The sequence below is a fragment of the Hermetia illucens genome, chromosome 4, assembly GCF_905115235.1.
Source record: "Hermetia illucens chromosome 4, iHerIll2.2.curated.20191125, whole genome shotgun sequence".
In the NCBI taxonomy this organism is placed as follows: domain Eukaryota; kingdom Metazoa; phylum Arthropoda; class Insecta; order Diptera; family Stratiomyidae; genus Hermetia; species Hermetia illucens.
In genome coordinates, this window is record NC_051852.1 from 140,689,332 (window position 1) to 140,712,147 (window position 22,816).

The following is a 22,816-nucleotide window of genomic DNA, read 5'->3' on the forward strand; positions in this document are numbered from 1 at the left end:
CCTACGCAGGAGGAAGCTAATCGACGAAAAGACCAACTTATCCTGCATCGCAAAGCTCACCGGCACCATAACTTGTGGTATGACAACACTGAAGTCTAGCGAAAGTTATCATGACATTCTGAGAGATTTTGTCGACATCACAATTCCATCTGACCGAGCGAAAGTGATGGCTCATGATATCTACCACCATATCCTGACTAAAGGACCGCCTGTTTTTGACCGACCCAGACGATTAACGCCCGAAAAACTGTGCGAAGCAAAGGCCGAATTTGACTACATGCTACAGCAGGGAGTTTGCCAACCATCGAGTAGCCCATGGGCGAGCCCGTTACACTTGGTACGGAAGAAAAACGGACAATGGAGACCATGTGGAGATTATCGGCGTTTGAACGCTATCACCGTCCCAGATAAGTACCCCATCGCTTACATTAGTGACTTTGCGCACAAACTGAGTGGATGCAAGGTATTTTCCACGATTGATCTGACGAGAGCATACCACCAGATTCCTGTAGCACCCGAGGACATTCCCAAAAGAGCTGTCATTACTCCTTTTGGGCTTTTTGAGTTCTGAGTAATGACGTTCGGTCTACGTAATGCCGCACACACTTTCCAGCGGTACATTGATCATGCACTCCGCGGATTGGACTTTTGCTATGCATACATCGATGACATTCTTATCGCTTCTAAATCGAACGAGGAGCATCGGAAGCACTTTGACGATATTTAATCGACTCCGTGAATACGGATTATCCATCAATGTCGATAAATGCAGCTTTGGAACATCTTCTGCCGAATATTTAGGATATTTGGTGAGCGAAAATGGCATCAAGCCCCTTCCAGGACGAGTGGAAACCATTTTGAATTTCGGAAAACCGTCAACAATTGCCGATTTGCGACGATTTCTAGGAGCTGTTAATTTTTATAGAAAATCGTTGCAGAATGCAGCCGAAATTCAAGCACCTCTCCACGAGTATCTCATTGGTCCAAGGAAACGGGATAAACGCAAAATCGAATGGAATCCACGAGCAGATGTCTCATTTGAAAACTGCAAACAGCAAATTGCCAACGCTGCGTTACTACGACATCCCATTGAGAATGCACCATTGGCCATCAAATCAGACGCATCGGACACGGCTGTGGGAGCAGTTCTCGAACAGTGGAACAACGATGTTTGGGAACCGCTCGGGTTCTTTTCGAAGAAGTTCTCCGATACACAACGTAGGTACAGCACTTACGATCGAGAACTCCAAGCAATCTACAGTGCAGTCAAGTTTTTTCGCTACACGGTCGAAGGTCGTCCGTTATTAATCAAAACCGATCATAAGCCGATAACGTTTGCCTTCCAACAGAAAGCCGATAAAGCTAGTCCACGGCAATTAAGACAACTGGACTATATCGGCCAATTCTCGACCAATATCATATACGTCACTGGCGAGGAAAACGTTACAGCAGACGTCTTGTCCCGAATTAGTGCTGTTACATTGCCGGTTGCCATAACGCCCGAAGAATTAGCTACAGCGCAACGAAACGATGAGGAACTCCAACTTCTACTGCGTTCTGAAACGACCTTGGATTTGAAAAAGTTGCGAGTTGACGACAAGGATACAATGTTGTACTGCGACGTGTCAACTTCCCAAATACGGCCGTATATCCCAATACTTCTCAGGAGGAGAATATTTGAGATTACTCACCGATTATCTCATCCAAGCGGACGCGTTACGAAGAAGCTGATTTGCCGAAAGTACATATGTCTGGCCTAGTATGTCCAAGGACATTCTCGAGTGGGCACGAACATGTCTAGCGTGTCAACGAAGTAAGATTGGACGACATGCAAAACCATCGCATGGCCAAATCGATATGCCGGACACGAGATTCAGTCACGTACATATAGATATTGTCGGACCGCTAACGCAATCACAAGGTCACTCGTATGTAATGAATATGATCGATAGATTTACGAGATGGCCTGAAGCGGTTCCGATACGATCAATTACGGCAGATGTTATTGCAGACGCATTCTACACCAACTGGATTTCACGATTTGGAGCACCTACTATATTAACATCGGACCAAGGATCCCAGTTCGAATCCTTGATCTACCAGTCGCTGACGCACTTAGTGGGTTGCAAAAAGATTCGAACCACTGCATACCATCCTGCTTCTAACGGATTGATTGAGCGATGGCACCGATCGATGAAAGCAGCTATTATGTGCCACAACAACCGTGAATGGGTCGAAGTTTTGCCAACGGTTTTGCTCGGTCTTCGTACAAGCATTAAGGAGGATATTGGCGCAATAGCTGCTGAGCTAGTCTATGGGACAACGATTCGCATTCCTGGAGAGTTCTTTCTTGACGAGGAAATGCCTCCCGATCCGAAATTTTTCGTTGAGAAATTTCGTCACCATATGACGCAAGTTCGTGCAACGCCAATCTCTCGACATGATAGAAGGAAGGTGTTCGTCCACAAGGATCTTTCTACATGCTCACGTGTTCGTGCGGATTGATCGAGTGAAGAAGCCGCTAGAGCATCCGTACGAAGGACCATATAAGGTGTTAGAAAGACTTTCCGACAACGTTTTTAAAATGGAAATTCAGGGCAAAGCAACAAATATCAGCGTCGAGCGACTAAAACCTGCCTATTTCGAAGTAACATCTGATCCAACGGAAGCAGCCCAACGACCAATAAGTTTGGCTCCCAAAACGTTTGTAGGACCAAGAGCGAAACCAGCGAGTGAGAGGCGAGTAATATTCAATACGTAGTTTTCCAGCCGTTAACCGTCAAAACTACTCAGGAGGGAGCAGTGTAGCGACATGGTAATGACATGACAGCACCAACATGGCAACGCCTTTCAACAGCTGATATGCTCAACAAAGTAACGTCACTATATGGATCGGCAAGGATATAAATTCGACGCCATCCGACTCTTTTACACACTCTTTCTCTCGACCTTCTCGGTGTTTGTTGAATAAATGGGTAGAACCTAAAAAACATACTTTTTCATGTTTCTACAGTGTCCTCATAGAAGAGCCATCTATCGATTTCCAGAGCCTTAACTGCAAATGAAGACTTAGCCATTGTCGGCCCTTTTTGCTGTCTTTTGTGTCGAATTGGTATCGCCCGAGGGTGGCTACCGCTTCCGATTGCCCATAGCCACTAGTACCTCGGATGCTGCTTTCCCCTTGAATTTGGCACAGCCCGTGGGTTGTAATTTGCCTGGAGGCGGGGGATTTAGGCATTTTTAAATTAGATAATATCATTTTACTTCTGTCTGAGTGAATAGTCAATATCCGTCTATTATTGTGACTTATCAGATCATTCATTATAATTTTTATCCGTTCACCAAATTCACTTGTTAAAGCAACATAATCTTTCGTTTAAACAAAGTAAACTCGTTTGGAAAATCTATAAACCTAATTGGGTGCTTTAATCACAACACTAGCGAATGCATCATCTAAAATAAGAAAAATATATAATAAGGGGTACTCGTGCGTTTTAGCTGATAGTACTTGGGAAAGTTTTCAAATGGGAAAATAAACAAAACATTAATATCTCATGTTCTCTAAGTTGGCGAGAGCACCAAAAAAGTTGATTTTCCTTTTGTTTTGTTTAAAATAGTGAGTTGATAAAAGAAGATAGCCTCGCGTCGAGTACTGAGTAGTTTCTTACTAACATCGAAATACCCACTGTGCATAATTATGCAAAAAATAACAGATGTAGATGTTATCGGTTCTACCATTGAATATAAATAGAGTGGTGGATTCAGCAGGGAGTCATTCTATCATAGTTCCTTCGGTTCTTTACCACTGTTCAAAACGCGGATGTTATGCATAGGAAACTCGACTTTTCTAAGTAGTGTTATTAGTTGGTGTCCGGTGGGGAATGCATTTATTCCCATGATTACGCTTAGTGGTTTTAAAAAGATAATTATAGTATAATGATGCTATCAATCGTAATTAATCTATTGATGTTTACCGCTTCAACGTTGGTTGCTCAAGTGCCCGGCCCTTGCCCCGCTTCTCTTACTACCGCCAGTGGATCCGCTGTTCAGAAGACTGGTGAGGCTTTTTTAAATTCGTTTTATTTTTCTGAACTCATAAATATGGCTAACCAGATTGAATGACAAAAAAACTTTGTAAAATTCATTAAAGTGATTCATTCATACATAGTTGACAATTTTGGGAACTTTTCGTTTTTCTGTTTCTGTTCTTGTTTTTCTAATTATTTGGCGCTATTGAAAATGATGAAGTGCCATTAATATTTATAGACTGCATATATTTGTATAAAGTGGAATAAATTATTTTCCAGTAATAATGAATGGTTTATAGTAAAAATAAATGCCAAAGATTAGCTATTGTATTCGATTTTGCCAAAGTTCAGCTTTAGACTGAACTTGCTTCTAGGCAGCTCTCAGATATTAAATGTGGGTACGTCTAAAACACAATATTCCAATTCCACAAGGGTAACGAGGATCCGAAGTTGCAACTGGGTTGTTGCAAACTTTGGAAATTGTTTCTGCCTGTCCTTGAAATATTGGGTTGGGGAAAAAGAAATGAATTTGTCATCGAAATTTGACGCTTTGAAGTAATAAAAACCTTGTTGTTTCTTTTCCGTTGGTGTGGGAATTTTATTCTTGCAAATACCGATATTTCGGGAACCACTTGTTCCCTTCATCAATGCAAACAAGTTTCCAAGTTTCAAAACTTGTTTGCACTGATGAAGGGAGCAAGTGGTTCCCGAAATATCGGTATTTGCAAGAATAAAATACCCACACCAACGGAAAAGAAACAACAAGGTTTTTATTACTTCAATTAATTAATCGTTGGAAACACCGCATAATTTCACTCTGATTTGACGCTTTATTTAACATACTTAGAATTATCCGATTTAAGTCAAATATGCGCCGTTTTGTTCACAAACTTGTTGGCATTTAGAAAGCAACTTTATTATCCCCGCCTTATAAAACCCCCCCTCCTTATTTGCAAAAAACTCAGACATGCAGTTTTCGCAAGCCTCTTTTGAGGCCAACTTAGTAGCACCAAGAGCGTTTTGCATGGACCGGAAGAGATGGTAATCACTTGGCGCCAGGTCCAGACTATACGGTGGGTGCGATAGGACATCCCGTCCGAGCTCCCGTAGCTTCTGGCGGGTCGTCAACGATGTGTGAGGCCGAACGTTGTCCTGGTGAAACACAACACCATTCCTATTGACCAATCCTGGCCGCTTCTGGTCAATCGCCTGCTTCAAACGGTCGAGTTGCTCACAGTAGAGGGCCGAATCGAGGGAATTGAGCAGCCTATAGTGGATTATTCCCTTCCAGTCCCACCAAAACAGAAAGCAAAACCTTCCTGGTCATCAATCCGGGCTTGGCGATGGTTTGGGCCGGCTCGCCGCGCTTCGACCACGATCTTTTTTCGTTTGAGGTTTTCCTACGTGATCCACTTTTCATCACCAGCCACCATCCGCAAAAATGGGTCGAATTCGTTCCGTTTCAGCTGTACATCGCAGGCGTTGATTTTGTGTCAACTCATGTGGCACCCAAACATCCAGCTTTCTTTGGAATCCAATCTTTTGCAAATGGTTCCAAACGGTTTTATGGTCTATACCCAGTTCCTGGCCAATCGAGCGAATGCTCACATGCCGATATACTTGGATGATTACGACGATTTTATCGGTTTCTACGACGATCGGCCTACCAGTACAAGGTGTATCTTCAACATCCACTACACCAGAACGAAATCGGTCGACCCAACGCTGTGCTGTGCGAATCGTTACCGTATCGGGCCCATAAACTTCACAAATTTTTCCGGCCGCCTTCGTTGCATTTTCACCTCTTAGGTAGTAAAAACGTAAAATATGACGAATTTCTTGCTTAGTGGACTCCATCTTTGACGCGCTATAACTTAAGACTGAAACGTACGATCACAATACTGTCAAAGAGACACTTGTAGCACAGATTGTCGTTTTCGCCGTATAGTATGACCCGGTGCGATAACACAAGATATGTTTAAGTGTCGCCATCTATTGACAAAACACGACATTTCTTTTTCCCCAACCCAATATTACTACTAATTATGCATAGTGTTTATAGACACACTATGCAGGCTGACCCGTTCATGATAGTACAAATTTTAAGGGTGAATAGTACTACCTGCTTGAGGAAAATTGGTCCATCGAATGGGTACTCTTCTTTTACCATTACAAAGCCTGACCTTCCCAAAAATCACAATTTCCCACTCCCTCAATAATTTAATCCCAAATTCGATACCATTTTCCGAAACTACATGAAATTTCTTATAAATGGCCAATTTTCTAATCGCAGAGGTCATCATCACCTCCAAGATATAACTGCTTAAATGTTAAAGAAATTTCAAAATCGATTTTTTATCTAAATTTCAATATGCCTTATTTTAACGGTGCTTTAAACATAGAAACCTGTTGATAAAAGCTCCCTCATTATGTTAGCTTTCAAATGACATGTAAAAATGATAGGCTTAATTATGGAATATTTAGGAATATTGCGCATTAAATGTGAGAAAACGTGGTCTTGAAAGAGTGGGAAATTGTGATTTTTTTAGAGAAGGTCACCCTTTTTGACACCATTTACGAACAAGTCGGAAACCGCAAGCTTGATGATTCAGGTATAAAAGGTTTTGTTTTTCCCTATGTGAGGACCATAATGCAGTTTTCCATTGACTCGAGATATTTAAATCACTCAGTTCTATTAATGTTTCAAATCGAAAATTTGCAGCAATGTCGCCCATCTACCGCTCTCTATAGTTCTGAGTGTTGGCCGAATATAAAAGACAATGAACGGCGTCTTGCGGTAATGGAGACGGAGATGTTGCGTTGGACTAGTGGCGTGATACGTTTTGATCACATTCGAAATCATAGGAGGCTTTCAAGTCGCTGAAAAGATGGTGCAACTGATGTATATATTCCAAGAGTTTTCCCGTAACTTTCTGCAGAGAGGAAATCTGATCTGTTGCTGATTTGACTGGAGTGACGCCTCTTCTGGGCGTACGGGGCTATCCGGCCCAGCAAGATAGCGGAGAATATCTTGTAGATGGTGCTCAGCAACGGGATACCTTTATAGTTACTGCACTGCGTGATATCCCCCTTTTTATTATTTTGGACAGATAATGCCCGGTTGCAAGTGGACAGCATTGATTCGCTGCCCCACACCTTCAGCATAAGTTGATGAACGGCTTGGTGTAGTTGGTCGCCTTCATATTTAACAAATTGGGCTGTAATTAGCAACTTATGAAACCAATGAATTGCACGGAACTGTTTCTTCTATATTTGGTGGTGGCAGCATTTGTCCGTTGTCTTCATTGGCGGGACCTCCAACTCACCGATGTTCTGGTTATTGAGCAGTTCATCAAACTTCTCAACCCATCGCTCTAATATACACATTCAGGTTGAACATCTAGGTGTATAAGATTTCGTCCTGTTGACCTGTTGGTAAAACTTTCGCACCTGTTGCGGTTGCTCCCTACACTTTTTGAGTTCACAAACTTGTTGGTTCTCCCAGGCTTCTTTTTCCGTCTATAGAGTCGCTTATCTGCTCGACGCATGGCCGCGTTCTTTGAAAATGCAACATTACTCGGTGTACAGCATTCTTCCGTTCCGTTGCTAGCTTACATTAGTTGCCGAACCAGCCGTTCACACTTTTTAAGGTTTTGTGTAAAACAAAACCTTATTAAAATCGATTCAATGTCTGTCTGTCTGTATGTCTGTCTGTCACACGCATTTTTCTCCAAAACGGCTAAACCGATTCGAACGAAATTTGGTGGACAGATGGGAACTGTGAAATCCCACGCATACAGTGAGTGGCATAAATTTAGGTGGAGTTTAAAGGAGGGCTCCCCATACATGCAAAGGGGGGATTCACAAATTTTTTTCACCGGATATAGTTGTGTAGGGTATCAAATGAAAGGTCTCGATTTGCACTTTCCGAGACTGGTATTAGTTTTGGCATAAATTGCAAAGTGCGTGAGTAAGGAGTCAAAATGTACGCACTTGAAGTGAGACAGGACTCATTTTCGGAAACTACCCAACCTAAAATCCGAGAAAAATCAGGGTGGTGCGTCTAGATGAAATCTAGGCCTCAAAATATGTCCCATTCCGATATCTGCTCAATTTACTGAAAAACCCCCCTTAAGTTCATCCTAGGACTTCCGAATTTCGTACCAGCATAGAGGACATATTTCGTATATACGTGCTAAATTTCGTGGAAGTCTGGCAATTAACGCCAAAGTTATAGCAGTTCAAACTTAACAATTCCGCGAGAATTTACCGCTTCCAAAGCCATGCAAATCACATGCTGCGTCATAATTACCCGGAATAATTGACATTCGCGTGGAATATTAAAGTCGCATTTATGAAGAATCCATTTATCTGCAGCCCTTTTTAAGGTTTTGTGCAAAACACTTATGCGAAATTTAATCTTCGAGAGATATCCCATTACGGTATCTGCTCAAACAAATTTACTAATAGTATATTATCAACTTTTAGAAATTGACTAAAAAACTCCCCTTAAGTTCATCCTAAGTGCACCGACATAGAGGACAGCCTCGTGCATACACATGCCAAGTTTCATGAAAATCCAACTATTATTGGGAAAGTTATAGCGTTCAAACTTATCAATTTCGTGCTAATTAACAGCATCCTAAGCCATACAAATAAGATGCTGACGTCATAATTAACGAGAATAATTGAAATTCGAGTGAAATATTAAAATTCCATTCAAGAAGAATCTAATTCTCCCTAGCCCTTTTTAAGGTTTTGTGTGAAACAAAACCTTATTAGAATGGTGACGGTGTCTGTCTGTCCGTCTGTCCGTCTGTCTGTCTGTCTGTCTGTCTGTCTGTCTGTCTGTCTGTCTGTCTGTCACACCCGATTTATTCGGAAACGGCTAGACCGATTGTTACGAAAATTGGTGAGAGTATGTAATCTGGTGATCCCTTTACATGCAGTAAGTGGCGCCATCTTACGTTAAGTTTAAGGGGGGCTCTCCGTACATGTGAATGGAGGGTGCAAATTTTTTTTTCACAGAATGTAGCCAAGTAGGGTATCAAATGAAAGGCCTCAACTAGTACTTTTCGAATCTGGTTCAATATTTGATATTAGATGAAACATAGGGGAGTAAGGGTTGAAAATATGACCCACAAAAAGTGTAACAGGTCTCGTTCTCAGAACCTATCCAACCGAAAAATCTGGAAAAAATCACAGTGGTGCATCTCTACGAAATCTAGGCCTCAAAATATATCCGGTTCCGATATCTGCACAAATAAAGTTAATAATAGTATATTTCCACATTTTAGAAATTTACCCGGCACCCCCCCTTATGTTCATCCCAGAAATACAAAATTTGGCATGAGTGTAACGAAGAATATAAGGCACAGTTTGGTCAAGTTTGAAGAAAATCCAACTATTATTAACAAAGTTATTGGGGGTGAAACTTTACAATTTTTTGTGAATTTCGTGCACTTTACAACCCGCATGACGTCATCATCACATATCAATTCGTCAATTCCACAACGAAATGAATTCTTATGAATTGGGTCGCAGACAATTATTTTGTTTTAGTTTTTTAGTTATTTGTCAACCAGACATGTGTATATGTAGGTATATAATATATGCGTGCTAATGAACTTTGCGGCTAGTGCCTAATTCAGATAGATATAAGACGTAAATCGGAAATATGGGTACGATAAATTTAGATACGTGCATATATGTGTACAGCAGGTAATAGGCAGTTTGTTTGTTTAGGGTGAGCGTGATATCTATGGCTCTAATATGTACGTATGTCTCGTAGTTTGGAAAAATATGAAGGATTATGTTGGATTTGTAGCTATATACGGACAGAGAAATGTGCGTCTCTTACATAAGATGAACACAAAACCTTTATACCCGAAGCGCGAGCTTCCGGTATTCCGACTTGTTTATATTTGATGTTGGTTAAATTGTTGGCATTTGCTAATAATATTAAACTCAGAGTGTGAAGCGTATGAGGTTGACTATTTCAATACAGGGCTTTCCATCAAATGATTATTTAAATTACTTCCTCAAAATAGATGCCAATAGAATTTTTAACTATGTGACACGGAACTGTCAGGCTCACCGTTCCTCACATCTTCTTCTTTTTCTTCAGCCTTGAGTTCACAAGCGGGGTCGGCTCGTCGTGATCGGTTTCGTCATTTTATTTTATCAAATGCCTGATCAGGATGTAATCGCGAGACCTTCAAATCCCCATCCAGTGTATCATGCGACCATTGTTTTGGCCGGCTTTTTGGTTGCTTACCATTGACTTCGATGTTCTGACCAATACTGGTTGTTGAATTCTCGTTAGCGTGAATTACGTGACCACACCATCGAAAACGCCTCTCTTGCAGTTTTTCCACGATCGGTGCAAACCCATATCGATCGCGGATATTCTCATTTCAGACGTGATCAAAACGTGTCACGCCACCAGTGCAATCTTCGTCCCCATTACTGCAAGACGCCGTTCATTGTCCTTTATAGTCAACACTCAAACTATAGAGAGCGACAGACGGACGACATTGCAGTAAATTTTAGATTTGAGACGTGCGCTGATACGCCGATCACACAGAACACCAGTTGGGGAATGTCACTTCATCCAAGTGGCGTTAATGCTTGAAACATTTCATTACGCAGTTCTCCATTGGCTGGTAGCATTGACTCGAGATATTTAAATCGCTCAGTTCTTTCAATGGCAGTAATCTGCCCCTCCAGATATTTAAATCGCTGAATTCTGGCAATGGTGGTAACTTGCCCAGAACTGAGCGATTTAAATATCTCGGGTCAATGCTATAAGCCAATGGAGAACTACGTTATGCTCCTCACATAGGGAAACACAAAACCTTTTATACCTGAAGCGTCAAGCTTCCGGTTTCCCGACTTGTTTAGGACTGTGGCCGAGTATGTTTGTGGCCGTGTCAATAATAACGTTCATCAGGTGGTTGTGAAGATCATTCGATGATGCTTCATCTCCAGGACATTTGTTGACTTCGTTTATTGCGGCATCCATTTCCTTCTTATAGGCGTTACTGTGGCTGTGCTCTGAACGGCGGTGTTAACACTCACCTGATTATCAGAGAGGATTCTAGGTGGTGTTATTGTTGAGTCCGGAATACCGTGCCGACGAGATAGTGATCCGAGTCTCTATTGGCCCCCTATATGTTCTGACATTCATCAAGGCTGAGAGGTGGCGGCATTCAGCGTGGTCAATTTGGTTGGTTCGTTCTACTGCCTTGTAGACGGTATCTTTCTCCGACTCTATAGTCACCTGTGTAGGGCCGTGAACATTTATGAAGCTTATATTATATTTCTAAATTTGCTTCAGAAGCAGATAACAGTGGCTTTCATTTTTTGGCTGACTTAGAAACCTACTTCCAGCACACATACCACTATAATATATGGTGTAGTGGCTCTTCTCCAGCAAACCCGTCCCTGTCCAACGTATCACCCGCAACGCTGTTACATCGGCCCTATATTGGGACAGGGTATCGACTAGCTGCTCAGCTGCATTCAGTTTATACAGGGAGCGCACGTTCCATGAGAAAATTGTGCAAATCGTTCCAGTATAAAGCTCCTTTTGTGGGTTGGTAACAAGTTGTTTTCCATGTACGATTGTCAGCCCTACTTAAGTCCCTTGGGGGGCAAGTTGATACAATTTGCCCCGTTTTTAGGCGCCGGAGATTCCCCTTCATCTTTTTCCGTCTGCAGCTTTTCGTTAAGGAAAAATTTCACGGCGGTAACTACGTGGAAGTGTAGGTAGGGTTTGGTAGTAGAGCTGTTGTTGGTTCAGCAGGCATTTCCCAGGTTCTATGCTCCTTCGTGGGTACCAACTCATGTTGTTGGGACCTATACCTAACTTTGCCTTGCCTTGGGACCTATACCTAACTTTGACCACCCAGATTGAGCCAGTATTACAAAATTAGACAGAAGCTACTGAAAATGTATCCGCTTTCAAAGCCGCTATATTATCAAGGAATAATCACCCGATCCCCGTTGTAAACGGGACAAAGGCGAAAGAAAAAGGAGTAGAATTATAACCTCCCTTTGGCAAACTGATGTAGAACTCGGTTTTCGAGTCAGTGACTAACTAGCTACGTCAGCCATCTCGATTTAGCTCTTAACCCCCCAGGGCCAGCATTACTTAGCTGCTGGTTAGGTCGCAACCATTTCATCGATCCTGAATGTGCCTTCTATTGAGCCAACATAATAATCACGCAATGAGCTTGCTTTAATTTTTTTATTGTAAACCGATCAATTCATCAATCTAAGGTTTTATAGATATCTTAAAGGATCATAAAAAAAGGAATTTCGTTGATCAACTTTCATAAGCTAGTTTACTTCAAATACTGAACATATGTCTGGAAAAGAAACAACCTTGTCGCGGAGAAAAATGACGCAGTTCTTCAGAGCTTGCAGTCGAGGTTCAAATACACACTCCAAGAATTACCGTATTAGCCCCATCTTCTTATATCTGCTGCGACATCTCCGCAAAGGGATCGATGTCATATATTCTGGCCGATTTTCGTAAGGAAGTTTTTCGCGCACGATCTTGCGTGCCCCAGTATTCGGGCAACGAAATGGCTAGGCGCTGAGGAATATTTCTGACAGTCCATGAACAAGGACGATAATTTTTGAGCCAAAAAGTGCAACTATTCTCTAGGTCAACAAAGCGCCTCCAAACCATACACATCAAGATTGTAGGTCCCTTGCGAGCTCGCCCGGCAACAAGTATAGCCTCACAATCATTGATCGGTTTACGCGGGGGCCTGAGGCAATACCTCTGAAGGACATTACATCACATTCATGTTCTGAGACCTTCTATTGAGAGATGATTCCTCGCTTTGGCGTTCCCGCTGTAATTACCACGGAATGCAGTTCGAATCTGCTCTCTTCTCGGAGCTCAAGAAAATCCTCGGTTTCAAGCGCCTCCGGACAACCACATACCATCCGCAGTCCAATGAGATGCGAGAATATTATCATCGAATGCTGAAAGCCGCTAATATGGCATGCGATGATCCTTCAGGGTCTCAGGTCTTGTCTTTTGTTTTGCTTCGCCTGCGGATAGCAGCCTGCGAAGGTTGGAGTGAAAACCCCATGAGCTGATCTTCGACAAGAGAAACGCTCTTGAAACGAAGACTGGTCGGCCTCCTAAGATAACACTATTTGTTCTCGCATCTTTTCCAGGTCAATTTTGGTGACACGATGCCTACCGCCGAAAAAATATTTATCCGAAGAACTAATGACCGTAATCGCAAAGTTTTTTCGGCTCGATTCCTCTAGATTGAAAGTCTGCCGAATTTTTGTTGGAGTCATCATGCCTCCACTGTTTCGGTGAGGGTCATTGCTGTAATTCGTTGGAAAAGTGGAAAGTGGGGATACTTCTGCATGCAATCATTTTAGTACGATTTCCAAATCTTTTCAGTAAAAACATAGTTAGCACTTCAACTGCTAAACAATATCTTCGATCTGCAGGGAGCTTGTCTGGGGTGTGATCTGTGTTTTGTTGACATTGTCTAGTTTCATTGAATTGTGTGGCAAAAATTGTCTTTTCCCGATCTTGATGTAGATTGCATACAGCTTTGGAGTTATGTTATTTAGGTACGCCTGGTTTAACTTTCCACCGGAAATGCGACTTTAACTTCCTATTTCTAAAAGAGTGTCCTCCAATGAATGTTGTGTGTCTCCACTGTCACTTCAGAATATTTATTTACATGTCAAAAACTATTTTATGATGTTCCCTCTACGCACCTTTTCCATACAGGACTTCTGGATTACAAATTTTCCGATCAAGGCATATTATTTGACTTCAAAATATATCTTTTCCGGAATGAATTGTTAGTCTCTATTTCAGCCCCCAAAGTGAGGGGCCACCTTAATGGCTTTTTGGGGAAATTAACCGCCGCCACTCTTCCTCGTCTGCTGCGAGCAGTCAGTATCCAGCAATCATGTCGTGAACGGGTTGTCACCATTAGACGTACAACATTGCAATATTTTATCACCTCTTAATTGCCTTTATAAGAGTCTACCGAACCTTAGGCATCATCGATTTTCAGCATTATGTTAAAGTGGGGCGCTCTTTGTGATCGACGTATTAACGGACGTATCAAATCTAAACTTTTAGGCAGTGTGCCCCTTGTTGTACCCTATAGTTCTAAGTGTTGGCCCGCTATAAAAGACAATAAACCGCGCTTTACGATAATGGAGACACAGATGTTACGTTGGACTATGCCACTAGTTCTATGTGCCTTGATTTCATCCGAAAGGAGATCCGCGATAAATATGGAGTTGCACCGATTGTGGAAAAATTGCAAGGCAGGCGTCTTCAGGGTATGTTAACCTAATTCGCGCTAACGAGAAATCGCTTGCCAAGATTGGTCTGAACATCGAAGTCGGTAGAAAAAGTCCAAAAGGCAGGCAGAAGTAACGGTGCAGTCCTAAAAAAAATGAGACAGGTGAAAATGTCTATTAAAACTCTGTCCATTTCGCTGTGGATCGGGGCTGACATGCCATTTCTCACTGGAAAGTCTATCCCATAGATTTGCCTTAAAGTGTCCTGTCCTTAAAATTAACAATTTTCACTAGCGCAGAATATGCGTGGTCGTCTTTATCTTGCTTTTGATTAGATTGGACATTTATAAAGATTTCGGTTACCTAATTGCAGATCGTATTTGTGCGGGAGAATTAATTTTTGAGGACAATTTCGATAAACTCAATTTCAAACACTGGCAACATGAAAGTACCTTAGCAGGAGGTGGAGTAAGTGCGATGCGATTCAGCTATTAAGAATGGAATTTAAAATTATAACACCATCTAATACTTTCCATTTTTCCAGAACTGGGAGTTCCAGTGGTATACCAACAACCGTTCCAACTCGTACACTGAAGATGGTATCCTCCACATCAAGCCAACTCTCACATCTGAAATATACGGAGAGGCTTTCCTTTCATCCGGAACTTTGAGCATTCAAGGTGATTGTACGAATGCTGCATTTTGGGGATGTGAACGTACTGGAACCCCAACGAACATTATCAATCCTATTCGAAGCGCTCGACTCCGTACATTGAAATCATTCAGCTTCAAATATGGAAGTGTTGAAGTTAGAGCTAAACTACCAGCGGGCGATTGGTTATGGCCAGCTATCTGGATGCTTCCCACAGACAACGCATATGGCTCGTGGCCATCAAGTGGGGAAATCGATATTATAGAATCTCGAGGCAATCGAAATTTAGTTGAAAATGGTGAAAATATTGGAACGGAGAGGGTAGCATCAACCTTGCATTTTGGGCCGGCACCACAATTTGATTCCTTCGAAAACACCAGTTTCATAACAAATACAGCAACTGGTCAAGGATACAATTTAGATTTCCATCGGTACCAATTTGAATGGTCCCCTGATCGTATCACATTCAAAATAGATGATGTGGAGACTGGATCTGTAGATGTTGGGAGCGGTTTCTGGGATCGTGGCGAATTCGATACTAACTACCCTGGTCTTGCCAATCCATGGAAAGCGGGAGAAAAATCAGCGCCCTTTGATCAAGAGGTAGGTGATATTGGGCGGTAATTACCACATTTATTATTCCATCCATTTCACAGTTTCATCTTATCATTAATTTGGCTGTCGGTGGCGTTACCTTTTTCCCTGATGACGCTTCCAATCCAGATAGGAAACCATGGCTTAATACTTCACCAAAGGCGGCAACTGAGTTCTGGAACGCCCGCGATGCATGGTTAAAAAGCTGGAACTATTATGAAGAAGGAAATGCTGACTCACATTTTCAAATCGATTATATTCGAGTTTATGCTCTGTAAATTTATTCTGATATTTTGAAATAAAATGATATTACTAGTGATTTTTAGATAGAATAACAAATTGGTCTATTTTCTGGAGTCTATCCTTTCAAATCGTTTCCACTTTTAAGATCGAATGCAGAACAAGTGCTTACTAAGCGTTTTGCGCCGAGGTCCACCAATTCGATAGCCCTAAAAGCTGTCTGGCGTCCTGGCCTACGCCATCGCTCCATCTTAGGCAGGGTCTGCTTCGTCTTCTTTTTCTACCATAAATTAATATCTCTTATAGACTTTCCGGGTGGGATCATCCTCATCCATACGGATTAAGTGACCCGCCCACCGTAACCTATTGAGCCGCATTTTATCCACAACCTGACGGTCATGGTATCGCTCATAGATTTCGTCATTGTGTAGGCTACGGAATCGGCCATCCTCATGTAGGGGGCCAAAAATTCTTCAGAGGATTCTTCTTTCGAACGCGGCCAAGAGTTCGCAATCCTTCTTCCTAAAAACCTAAGTCTCCGAGGAATACATGAGGACTGGCAAGATCATAGTCTTGTACAGTAAGCGCTTTGGCCCTATGGTGAGACGTTTCGAGCGGAACAGTCTTTGTAAGCTGAAATAGGCTCTGTTGGCTGACAGCAACCGTGTGCGGATTTCATCATCGTAGCTGTTATCGGTTGTGATTTTCGACCCTAGATAGGAGAAATTGTCAACGATCTCAAAGTTGTATTCTCCTATCCTTATTCTTCCTGTTTGACCAGTGCGGTTTAACCTTGTTGGTTGGTTGGTCTTCGATGCTGACGTAGCCACCATATATTTTGTCTTGCCTTCATTGATATGTAGCCCAAGATCTCGCGTTGCCTGCTCGATCTGGATGAAGGCAGTTTGTACGTCAACATCTAACAGTGTTTGCTTTGAAATTGCAGTGAAATGAAATACGCTGTTAAAATTTTGTCGAATTTAGCCTTGAAAGCGATCTTATGGGCTCTATTATTTCATATCGGGGAGTAGAAGGCTTTGAAGAACCTGCCTTGATATAATCTGTCCTCATCCGATACGGATTGATTTGGAGATGACAATCAGAGCCTCGCTTTGACTGGCATACTGGGTGTAGGCTCAGCATTCTACCATCTAATACCTCAACCGCAACTAACGGGTACGGTTCCTGATTTGTACTGTACAACTCCACGCTTGAACTCGAAAAGAGCTCCGCCTCGATAGGGGCACAAGCACAACCGCGATAAGATTTCCATAAGAGGGTCAACCACAAAAAAAAATGGGCCAAAAAAGCATATTTTCAGGAATTCTCCTGGAATATTACATTCTAAGAACCATCCCGGTCTTCATGGTATAAATTAACCGTCGGTGAGGCTTCGTGGTAAGAACTACTTCAGATGAGTCTCATTACAGATTCGGGTTTGATCACCCTCCTGGGATACGTGGGGCGGCACTCCCCAACGGGCTGACTGGAATCAGCCCGGTGCAGAGAACCACCACAATACCTTTCTGCCAGCCAAATATGGCTCTACTTAGTATCGGGGGGGTAGGAGTCAACTTCAAGGTATGCAAAGGCCACAGCGCTACATGTATTAAACGATGCAATGCGATAGATAATGTTACTGGGTGCACCTCATACAAGAATCGTGGGTTGTTGGTGGAGTAGTCAGGGGCCGAAACTTCCAACATGTTGACCTGTTGTATGCCCATGGAAGTGATCGACCCCACTCCTGCATGGTAGTCTCAAAAAACTTCCAGGCTACTTTGGTTAACGACATATGTGATGGCGACACCTCATCGGCTAAATTAACCATAAAAAGTCAACAGGAACATAAAGAGATACTATGGTGTTCTGCATATTTTCCCTATGACGCAGAAGACGTTCCCAGTGGAACATTTATCAGAGCTATCCAATATGCCAAAAATAGAGGCATGGGGGTAATAGCAGGATGTGATGTCAAGGCTCACTTCATATGCTGGGAAGTTTTAATATCAATCCCAGAGGATCGAGACTACTGGATTATTTAGTAGGAATCGATTTGCAGATCCTTAATTTAGGTAATGAACCCAATTTCTTCAACGTAGTCAGGCGAGAGGTCATTGACATCGCGTTGGCATCCCCTGACGGCTCTGGTCGGAGAGTGGAGAGTATCAAACGATATTGCACCCTCGGATCACAGGCGCATTGATTTCATAATGGGCATGGATCCACCTCCACCCACTCCATCCCGGAATCCGCGGAAGTTCCATTTCATGTAGACGAGAATTCTCTCTGGCGAAATATTATACTTTTTATTTCTAATCACTATACTATACTATTTATTTGAAAGGTGTTACACTGTTAATTTTTAGGACGAAATGCGGAATTCGACTGTCGGGGTATTCTCCCCTTGCGCGTCTAACTTTCCACTGTTCCTGCATTCCTTAACGACACAAACCCATTTGATGCGGATGGTGGCAGTGCTAATATGAATTTCAGTGTTTTGCTCCTTCTTTTCCTCTTCTCGACCGTTTCCACCTCTCTCTCGTGCTCTCCCCAGAGTACCGGAACCAGTCTTTTCGTTTGACATATATAGATCTTCCCGCAATCTACGAATTCTGCTGGATTTGTCCCTTAATTTGCGGTCCTTGGGTTTCGTAGTCTGCCTTTGAGTTGATGCATCCTACTCGATGGCACCATGTCGATACTCAACCCTTTCCCTTCCAAGTTGTTGACAAGGGATGTTAATGCACGTATTTCTTAGCTTTTTGCCTTTTTCCTCATGAAGCTTTCAATAATAAATAATTGGAAACCATTCTTCACTCCGTTGTGTTTCATAACTCTTTCGGCACTGAGGAGCACGGAGAACAATCTTTACATCATTGCATAGAAAGAGGCTTGCATTGCTAGGGTTTTGTATAAGACAAAATCTTATGAGGATGGGTTCAACATCTGTCTGTCAACCAATTGTCATGAAATTTGGCGGGGACGTATGGTCTGTAAATCCCGTTATATATTATTTGGGACTCCCAATACATGCAAAAGGGGGGTGTAATTTTTTCACAAAATATGGTCGTGTGGGGTATCAAATGAAAGGAATCAATTAGTGCTTTTCGAAACTGATCATATTTTCGATACTGAGTAAAATATAGAAGAGCGGGGGCTCACAATATGTGCCTCAAAAAGTGTAACAGGGGTCGTTCTCAGAGCCTATCCAATGGAAAAATTTGAAAAAAATTACGATGGTGCATCCATACGAAGTCTTAGCCTCAAAATAGATCCCATTGCGATATTTTTATGACTTCATTATCATATAAAATGAACTCATATGAACGACAGAATTGGAGTTTGGGAATACATTTATCAAGGAATATTTTGAATTCAAGGTATATCCGAATGAGAAAACATGCATAGGAAATTTCTCACACAAGATGAAAACCAAACCGATATTCCAACCGATTGCGAATGAGAGTGGTTCGAATTTTCCAGATCGTTCGTTGTTTATATAGACTCCCTATATCAAAAGAGACCCCCCTTTCCCCTCTTCTAATCCTTCAGTCTAGAAATTTTATTCCTCCATTGTCTTTTATCTATATTGTACATTTTAAGTTTCGAAGTACCTTATTCGGTACTTGGTCTTTATGGGCAATAGTGGATCATAATCCTGTCCATGAATAGGTCGCTGAAAAAGGGAGACGCTTTGCCACCCCTCTAGTTTCTTCATAGAACTTTCCCTTAAAAGTTAGATAGCTCTTAAAGCAAATTTTCAATAAGGACGAGGAAGAACTATTGAATGAGGGCATAAACTTCGCACTCCAAGAACCGCATTTTCCCATTGCATTTAACACCTTTTTGGGCTCCAGACACTTGCCGCTTCCGGCAATATGCCCGCTGTCCTGGCTCTCTTTTTCAGAATACAACATGTATTTGGGATACCTGTTACATTCCCGAGCAATGTTATCTGTTTCCCCACAACGTCTATATCGGTCAGATCAATCAACCGCACTTGTGCATACCCTCGCCAGATATCAGTACAAGAAACACTTGAAGCATCTCTTCAATGAGATTTGCTCTCTAAGGGGCAGACTACCCACCCAATATTCATCTTCCCGCCATTTAGCAACTTGCTTGCTGCTTTTGTTGGAAGCCGGATGGTCGCAGTTTGTGGACCTCCATATGCGCTTGAACTGCTCCGCTAAGGCAGTGCAGATTTCTTCCTTCAAAGTGACTTCATCTAGGTCCTTACACTATATAGCGAGGTCATACTTTTGATCACGCACGGCAGCAATTTTCTCAAGCGTTCGGCTTTGGTCTCTTCGGACATTTTCAGATGTAGTATGAAATCTCGCTTTTGGTTGCTCCGGATCCTGTGAACATTTCCCCCCAAGTCTTTGGGATCACGGTCAGTTTTCACTCTTCTTAGTATGTCTGCGTAGGACATACTACCTGTACTTGAAATGATGACCACCTCAGGACGGATCCTCATTCTCTCCTGTTTTTTTTTTTGGCTGTTTTTGATCAGACACCAGCTCCCTTGGCGACGCTAGTATTTTAGGCACTATTTTCCCACCTACTGAGATCTTAGGCCTATTTCTTCAAGTGGGTTATACGCCTTTTTGTTTTTTAGGAACCCTCTGGATGTTCGTTTTCCTTCTACCGAACACCTTTTTTTCCTGCCCATCCACGAGTATGGGGGGGGGGGCAATATAGACTCGGATCACTATCTCGTTGGCATGGTGCTCCAAGCTCGAATAACAATACCACCTAGAATCCCCTCTGACAATCAGGTGAGAGTGAATACTGAAGTCATCCACAACACAACCCTCCGCGACACCTATAAGAGGGAAATGGATGCCGCAATAACCGCAGTCAACAGAGGACCTGGAGATGAAGCATCAACAAATGATCTTCACAATCACCTGAAGAACGTTATCATGGATACGGCCACAAACATACTTGGCCCCAGCCGTAAAAGGAGTCGGAACGGCTGGTTTGACGATGAATGTAAGCTAGCAATGGAACGGAAGAATGCCGCATACCGAGTAATGTTGCATTCTCAAAGAACGCGGGCACGCGCAGAGACTTATCACGAACTCCGTCGAGCGGAGAAGCGACTTCACAGACGGAAAAAGGAAGCCTGGGAGAACCAACAAGTCTGTGAACTAGAAAAGTACAGGGAGCAACCGCACCAGGCGCGGAAGTTTTACCAACAAGTCAGCAGGATGAAGCCTTATACACCTCGATGCTCATCCTGCCGAGACAAAGAGGGAAATCTGATTTCCGACAGAATGGGCATATTAGAGCGATGGGTTGAGTACTTTGATGAACTACTGAACAACCAGAACATCGGCGAGTTGGAGGTCCCGCCAACTGAAGACGACGGACAAATACTGCCACCACCAAGTTTAGGAGAAACAGTCCGTGCAATTCATCGGCTAAAAAATCATAAGTCGCCAGGAGCCGATGGAATTACAGCCGAATTGGTTAAATATGGTGGCGACCAGTTACACCAAGTAGTTCATCAACTTGTGCTCAAGGTATGGGACAGCGAATCAATGCCTGACGATTGGCAGCGAGGCATAATCTGTCTCATACATAAAAAGGGAGATATCACACAGTGCAGCAATTATAGAGGTATCACGTTGCTGAGTACCATCTATAAGATATTCTCCACTATCTTGCTAGGCCGGATAGCCCCATACGCCCAGGACATCATTGGCCCATACCAAAGAGGCTTCAGTCCAGGAAAAACTGTTGGAATATGGACAAAAGTTGCACCATCTGTTCATGAGCCGCCTATGATAGCATAGCCAGGGTAAAACTGTACACGGGCATGAGAGAATTCGGTACCCCGACGAAATTAATAAGACTGACTAGACTGACTAGGCTGACCAATGTGCGAGGCCAGATAAAAGCAGCAGGATCACTCTCAAGACCATTCGACATCAACAAGGGGATGCCCTATCATGCGTCCTCTTTAACCTGGCTCTCGAGAAAGTGATCCGTGATGCCGAGGTAAATGCGAGAGGTACGATCCTCTTTAAGTCCACCCAACTACTGGCCTATGCTGATGATATCGACATCATGGGAAGAACCACCCGAGACGTTCAAACTGCCTTCATCCAAATCGAGCAGGCGGCGCGAGATCTTGGGCTGCACATCAATGAAGACAGGACAAAATATATGGTGGCAACGTCAGCACCGAAGACGAATCAACAACATCAAACCGCACTGGTCAAGCACGAAGAAGAATAAGGATAGGAGAATACAACTTTGAGACCGTTGTCAATTTCTCCTATCTAGGGTCAAAAATCACAACCGATAACAGTTACGATGATGAAATCCGCGCACGGTTGTTGTCAGCCAACAGAGCCTATTTCAGCTTACAAAGACTGTTCCGCTCGAAACGTCTCCCCATAGGGTCAAAGCTCTTACTGTACAAGACTATGATCTTGCCAGTCCTCATGTATTCCTCGGAAACTTGGGTTCTTAACAAGAAAAATGGCGAACTCTTGGCCGCGTTCGAGAGAAGAATCCTCTGAAGAATTTTTGGCCCCCTACATGAGGATGGACGATTCCGTAGCCTACACAATGCGAAATCTATGAGCGATACCATGACCGTTCGGTTGTGGATAAAATCCGGCTCAATAGGTTACGGTGGGCGGGTCACTTAATCCGTATGGATGAGGATGATCCCACCCGGAAAGTCTATAAGGGCAATATCTATGGTAGAAAAATAAGACGAGGCAGACCCTGCCTAAGATGAAGCGATGGCGTAGGTCAGGACGCCAGACAGCTTTTAGGGATATCGAATTGGTGGACCTCGGCGCAAAACCGGGATGTCTGGAGTTCCTTATTAAGGCAGGCCTAGACCGGATACCGGTTGTTGCGCCGTTGATGATGATGATGATCCACGAGTATACGGTTGGGAGTTACTTTCATTGATTGCATTACCATCGAAGTAGTAATTTTGGCTGATAGCACTCACCATATGTTTGATGTG

General features: G+C 42.8%; 1 protein-coding gene across 1 annotated transcript; it reads left to right on the forward strand.

Annotated features, from left to right (window-relative positions):
* The first annotated feature begins 3,762 nt into the window (after nucleotides 1-3,762).
* Nucleotides 3,763-15,915, forward strand: LOC119655170 (beta-1,3-glucan-binding protein-like). The gene is made up of 4 exons (XM_038060920.1): nucleotides 3,763-4,057; nucleotides 14,704-14,798; nucleotides 14,875-15,585; nucleotides 15,639-15,915. Exons 1-4 carry the CDS (start codon nucleotides 3,937-3,939, stop codon nucleotides 15,852-15,854), a joined length of 1,143 nt encoding a protein of 380 aa, XP_037916848.1. The 5' UTR covers nucleotides 3,763-3,936; the 3' UTR covers nucleotides 15,855-15,915.
* The last annotated feature ends 6,901 nt before the right edge of the window (nucleotides 15,916-22,816 follow it).